Source organism: Apium graveolens, chromosome 5 (assembly GCF_009905375.1).
Source record: "Apium graveolens cultivar Ventura chromosome 5, ASM990537v1, whole genome shotgun sequence".
In the NCBI taxonomy this organism is placed as follows: domain Eukaryota; kingdom Viridiplantae; phylum Streptophyta; class Magnoliopsida; order Apiales; family Apiaceae; genus Apium; species Apium graveolens.
In genome coordinates, this window is record NC_133651.1 from 122848667 (window position 1) to 122855676 (window position 7010).

The 7010-nt window shown below is 35.9% G+C and overlaps 1 protein-coding gene across 1 annotated transcript; it reads left to right on the forward strand.

The window, feature by feature from the left end:
* The first annotated feature begins 2845 nt into the window (after nucleotides 1-2845).
* On the forward strand, nucleotides 2846-4366 carry LOC141660359 (uncharacterized). The gene is made up of 2 exons (XM_074467340.1): nucleotides 2846-3166; nucleotides 3239-4366. The coding sequence occupies exons 1-2, from the start codon at nucleotides 2846-2848 to the stop codon at nucleotides 4364-4366; spliced, it is 1449 nt and encodes a 482-aa protein (XP_074323441.1).
* The last annotated feature ends 2644 nt before the right edge of the window (nucleotides 4367-7010 follow it).

Genomic DNA, 7010 nt, shown 5'->3' on the forward strand with positions numbered 1-7010 from the left:
GTCAAACCGGGTGATAGTTTAATAGTTTGTTGAGCTACTTATTATATAAACAGAGTCACCCTGTTAGTGCTTTCACACAAAAAAAAACTCATCTTAGAGCGACAGCTAACAAAATGGAAAAATAGTTGTATTATATAACATATGAGTGAGATAGAAGAGTTGGTGCATAAGAAAGGAAGCTTTGGCTACATGTGCAAGAAGTTCAGAGAAGAGCTAACTGGAGTGTCACTGTTAAAATATTGGGTTATTAAAGATTAAGAGAAGGAGAAATAGATTTTTGGGTTATTAAATGTCAAGAGGAGGAGAAAGCCAAAGCTATCATAGAAGTGTACATCTTGAGGAGGTTTATTTAAAATTTAATTATGTAATTTAAGACGATTACTATTTATATTGTATACTAATATTAGTCATTTTATTTTCAGGTTTATAACTATTTGTACGCATTTTTTACATATTATATCAGGCTCTAAATTCAGGTAAGTTTTATCAAACTATTATATTATTTGTTTATGTGTTTATATATTGTGTTAGGTTATTGTTTAATGTATGTTTAATTGATTTAATTGATTAATTTTTTTTGTACTGGCTACAAGATGTTTAATTAGTAGTAATCTAATTAGTCATGTTCCCTGTTGTTTTTGTTTTTAATTTTTGTGTCATTAAGTTGGTTTAAGAAATTATATGATTCTTAGGTTTTTTACATTTTATTAAGTGGATGATATGGTACATTTTAATATTGTTAGTGTTTGGCTAGTTTTGTTATTTATTATTTACTAGTGATGTGTGTGAGTTGTTCACAATATTATCATGTTATATTATGCTAGTTTGTTAATATGTAAAAATATTTGTAAAATAAAATCTATTTTCACAAGATTTAGTTTATTGAGATTTATTAAAAATTGACAAAATATGTATTTGTGGGACTAATGATATGTATGGTATTTTATTTTACAGGAGATATGTAGTCAAAGTATTTTGTTAATTAAGTTAAGTAATTAACAATTGGTTGTTTGTTTATCTAAAATTATAAATTGTTTACATTTGTTAATCATATTATATTATTATATTTTTCCCATGCATAATATATTTGAAACTTTAGTCTCATTATTTTTTTTATAACCAATATGTTATTAATTATAGTATCTAATGATTGGTCATGATAATTTAAATTTTGTAAGTATTGTGTAGTATTATTGTGCCAGAGGGGGATTTGATAAATCTTGCCAGTATGTGTTGCAAAACAGAGAGCATAAATGCTATATTTATTTTTATCATTTTCTTAAATTGTTGTTACGATTTAATGTGTTAAATGAATGTATAATTTATGTTTGTCTACTTTTATAAAGTTATATACTTAAAGATTTCTACATTATTTTTATAAATTAATAAAATATCTTTTATATTTTTATAAACCAACTTGTAAATTATTCAGATTATTTGTTAGTTATATATTTATACTACTTTAGCTTGAGATGGTGATCATCTATATTAGTTGTGGTAGCTGTATAAAATATTATAATTTTGTTAGCTTTACTTTTTAGTGGGTTTTAGAGTTTGGCATTTATAAATTATATTTCTGTTGATATTATAGATTGATTTGGAGGTTTATTTGGAGCTAGTTGTGTGAGCATTATTGAATATTTTAAACTCATTCCAGGTACGAGTATCCTCCATTCTCTCTGCATTTAAGATATATTTTTTTCTTTCTCTCTACTTATTGTCCTATCATATTTATCTTATCATATTTTTATTTTGTTAAGTTGTACATCTTGTATATGTACACTTGTTAATTTTTGCTTAGCCATCTTTGGTCCCTGTTGTTGCTTAACCACTTTTGATCCATGTTGCCTATTAGTATACTTGATTTGTCACATGCAACTTTTATTTTCAATACTATTCGAAACTTTGTAACCATTTGTTATGGGCTATTAAACTTATCTATGTGGGTAAATCACAGACGAGACACATGGAGTTTTTGCAGTCGTTGGTGCTCTCGGCACTAACTCGTATCAGTGCTGTGAGTATACGAGCATGTCTCTGGGGTATGAGGCATGATTAAGATCATGATCATTTGGTTTATTTGGGGAAATGTTTTATACATTTCATCTTATCCTTCTTGTGGATAACCGGAGAAGGAACTGTTTGCACTGTGCTTTGCTTGGTGTTTACTAGCGAGCAGAGGTTTTATAAGATGCCCTTATTAGTACCCACCTTACTTGTTCTCAGCCATTTCTTTGATTTTGTTTGGATTAGTTGGTTCCTTGCTTCTAAATAATTACTATCATATTACTCATCTTCTTGGCTAATTATTAAAATCAAATATATTCTTTTGCTTTACCTTTTAATGATATATTCGTACTAGGCATTTGGCTCAGTTGTATTTATTTCTTTCCACAGGTAGTCGGGGGTAAAGCGGGGGTGTGATGAGTGCTGCCCAGATTTTAGCTTGTTATCTAGTTGAAAATAAAGTCAAGGACATGTTTTATTCCATATTATTTTGGATCTTGTTAGAGAACTTTATTTTGAAGATTTTGAACTTTTATTAGTTTAATAAATTATGTTTAGCTTGTTTTGCTTTTATTAATAAATAAGACTTGGCTTGTGTAGCATATACTTGTTTAAGTGGGGTGTTACAACGTTGGTATTCAGAGCTTAGGTTATAGTTTCTGTAGACTGTCCTTTAGGATTTGACCTGTGAGTTTTAGGTTGACTTCATACGGGTAGATTTATGATTTTGGATATGATTTTATGATATATGTGTTTGTGCACTAATAAAATTTTGTGCAGGATGGAAAGAGGTAGCAGTAGTCGAAATACTGGGGGGAATGATAATTAGCAGATTGTTATGGATAAGAGTACTTTTATGGAGATGTTGCGGGAAGTTCAACGTGGACAGAATCCCACTGCTCAAGGGCAAGATCGAGATGGTCAAACTATGTTTGATCATTTTATGAAGCAAATACCCAATTGTTTTAAGAAGGCCAAGACTCCCATGGATGCTGAAGCTTGGATAGATCACATGGAGAAAATTTTCAGGGTCTTGGAGTGTTCAGAGGTGGAAAAGGCTCGATTTGCTACTTATCGTCTTGAGGGGGATGCTAATACTTGGTGGAAGTCTGTGGTAGCCTCGCATGCACCTGGCTATGAAAATACTCTTACTTGGCAGGTATTCAGAACTCAGTTTGACCAGAGGTACTTTCCAGCTAGCATATATGAGGAATATGTAAGTGGGTATTAGAGTATTACTCAAAGAGATGATGAGTCGGTGGCAGACTTTCAAGTCAGATTTCAGAGGTTAGCTGGTTATGCAAGATCTGTGGCTGGGACAGAAGCAGATAAAATCATGAAGTTTAAGTGGGCATTGAAGAATTCCATCCGCAACCATATCATCTCTAACCGCTATACATCCATGGATACCTTGGTTGACAGTGCCAGAGATCAAGAGCTTCATCAAACTGACTTTCTCAAGAAACGAGACATGCAAAATCAGAAAAGAAAAAGGGAAGAGGAATTTTCCGATCGTCGACATGGATTTCAGAAAAATGGTGGGTCTTCAGGTAGATTTAAACCAAATGATCAGAGGTATAATACTCGGAATTTTCAGCAAAAGAATGGGAATCAAGGAAATGAGCAAAAGAGGTATTTCAACCAAACTGGAAATAAGGAAGCATCTAAGTGTGAGCATTATGGAAAGATGCATGGAGGAAGCACTTGCTATTGGGCTACTGGAGCATGCTTCAATTGTGGAAAGAAGGGTCACACTATTCGAGACTGTCAGATGCCATCAAAGAAGCCTTGGGATCGTAAGGATCAGGGAGAGAAAAGCAACCAGAAGACTTCCGGTCGTGTGTTTTCCATCACTGCAAAAGATGCTGCAAGTACTCCAGGTACCATTTCAGGATCACTTTCTGTCGGTAATGGAAATGCTATAGTCTTATTTGATACTGGAGCTACACATTCATTTGTCTCTACATCTTATGCTAAACACTTAGACATTGCATCCACTGCACTTATATTGGATTTTTCTGTTGGCACTCCTATGGGTGTAACTATACTTGTGAATTCTCGGTATCTTGATTGTGTAGTTAGAGTAGATGATAGAGAACTACTTGTAGATCTCTTACCTATTCAGATGAGGGACTTTGATATCATACTGGGGATGGATTGGCTGGAGCGACACAAAGCTACAATTGATTGTCCAGGAAAAAGAATAATTTTTGGAGACTCCAATTCGCTCGAGTTCGTGTTTCAGGGTTCTAAGCCTAGTGGTTGTGGAAAATTCATTTCGGCCATCAAGGCTAAGAAGATGATTGCTCATGGATGTGAAGGAATTTTGGCTCATGTGATTGACACGTCCAAGGTGTAGCCAGACTTAGAAGATGTTCTTGTTGTTCGTGAGTTTTCAGATGTATTTCCTGACGATTTGGAGGGTCTTCCTCCAGAAAGAGAGGTGGAATTTTCTATCGATTTGTTACCATATGCACAACCTATTTCTAAGGCACCTTATAGAATGGCTCCATTAGAGCTACAAGAGCTGAAAGAATAGCTGGATGAGTTACTTGATAAGGGTTTTATTAGACCCAGTGTTTCGCCTTGGGGAGCACCAGTTCTATTTGTAAAGAAGAAGGATGGTTCGATGAGACTCTGTATTGATTATCGAGAGTTGAACCGAATCACAGTGAAGAATAGATATCCACTACCGAGGATCGATGACTTATTTGATCAGCTTCAAGGAGCAAAATACTTTTCGATAATTGATCTACGGTCAGGTTACCATCAACTAAGAGTGAAGGCAAGTGATATTCTGAAGACAACATTCAGGACTCGTTACGGACACTATGAGTTTCTTGTTATGTCTTTTGGATTGACAAATGCACCTGCAGTTTTCATGGACCTAATGAACAGGGTATTCAAGGATTTTATGGACAAGTTTGTGATTGTGTTTATTGATGATATATTGGTATATTCAAAGTCAATGGAGAAACATGAGGAGCATCTTCGAGTTGTGTTGGAAACACTACGGAATAACAAATTGTATGCAAAATACAAGAAGTGTGAATTTTGGCTTGATCAAGTTGCATTTTTGGGACATATTATCAGCTGATGGAATCAAGGTGGATCCAGCCAAGGTTGAGGCTATTACCAATTGGCCAAGACCTAGCACTGCGACGGAAGTGAGGAGTTTCTTGGGACTCGCGGGCTACCATCGCCAATCTGTAGAAAGCTTTTCGACAATTGCGATACCATTGACACATTTGACTCAAAAAAGCAACAAGTTTATATGGACCGATGAGTGTGAGACTTGTTTTCAAGAATTGAAGAAGAGACTTATGACATCACCAATATTGACACTACCATCAGGATTGGGAGGCTATGTGATTTATAGCGATGCTTCAAAGAAGGGACTTGGTTGTGTATTGGTACAACATGGAAATGTGATTGCCTATGCTTCAAGACAATTAAAGCCTCACGAGGTGAATTATCCGACACATGACTTAGAGCTTGCAGCCGTCATTTTTGCATTGAAGATATGGAGACACTATTTGTATGGTGATAAGTGTGAGATCTTTACTGACCACAAGAGTTTGAAGTACATATTCACGCAGAAAGAGCTTAATATGAGGCAAAGATGATAGATTGAATTATTGAAAGACTATTATGTGAGCATTCAGTATCATCCCGGAAAGGCTAATAAGGTTGCAGATGCTTTAAGCAGAAAGGATTTTGGGAATTTGGCCGCGTTGGTGACACAACAACCTCCTCTTCAACGTGAGATTGAGAAATTTGGTTTGGAGTTTTATCATCGGGATACAGTTGGTATGGTAGCAAGTTTGCATGTCGAGGCTAGTCTTATAACTAGGATTAAGGCAGCTCAAGATGGAGAATTGTGGTCATTTGTCCAGAATATTGATCCTGCAAAGCAACCAGGATTTCATTTTGATTATCATGGCATTCTATGGATGTATAATCGTTTATGTGTGCCTGCTAACAAGGAACTCATGGAGGAATTGATGGAAGAGGCTCATAGATCACCATTTTCTATTCATCCAGGTGAGACAAAGATGTATCAAGATTTAAAGGAACACTTTTGGTGGAGTGGCATGAAATGAGATATTGCCGATTTTGTTTCGAAGTGTTTGACTTGTCAACAGGTGAAGATTGAGCACCAGAGTCCAAGTGGCTTATTACAACCATTGGAGTTACCTACTTGGAAGTGGGAGAATATTTGCATGGATTTTGTCATAGGACTACCAAAGACTTTTAAGAAACATGATGCGATATGGGTGATTGTAGACAGACTCACTAAATCTGCTCACTTTTTGGAAATCCGTGAGAACATGAACTTGGAGAGCTTAGCGCTATTATACAGGAATGAGATTGTTAGACTACACGGGATTCCAGTTTTGATCGTGTCCGACAGAGATCCCAGATTCACTTCAAGATTTTGGAAAGGATTTCAAAAGGTATGGGACACCAAGTTGAACTATAGCACAGCATTTCATCCACAGTCGGATGGGCAGTCGGAGAGGACAATTCAGACCTTGGAGGACATGTTGCGAGCATGTGCATTAGAGTGGTACGGAAATTGGGATGACTATTTGCCTTTGGTTGAATTTGCTTATAATAACAGTTGGCAGAGCAGCATTGGTATGGCTCCTTTTGAGGCACTATATGGGCGCAAGTGTAGAACACCTATTTGTTGGAATGAAGTAGGAGAGAAGCTTTTAGAAGGTCCCGATCTAGTCCAAATCACTACAGATAAGGTAACAGTTGCTCGAGAAAGACTTGAACAAGCTCGATCTAGGCAGAAGAGTTATGCTGATAAGGGTAGGCGAGAATATGAATTTAAAGTAGGAGACAAGGTCTTCCTTAAGGTATCTCCTTAGAGAGGCATTCAGCGATTTGGTCAGAAGGGCAAGCTAAGTCCGAGGTATATAGGACCTTTTGAGATTCTTGAGAGGGTTGGAGCTGTGGCATATAGAGTTGCTTTACCGCCACAATTGTCACGG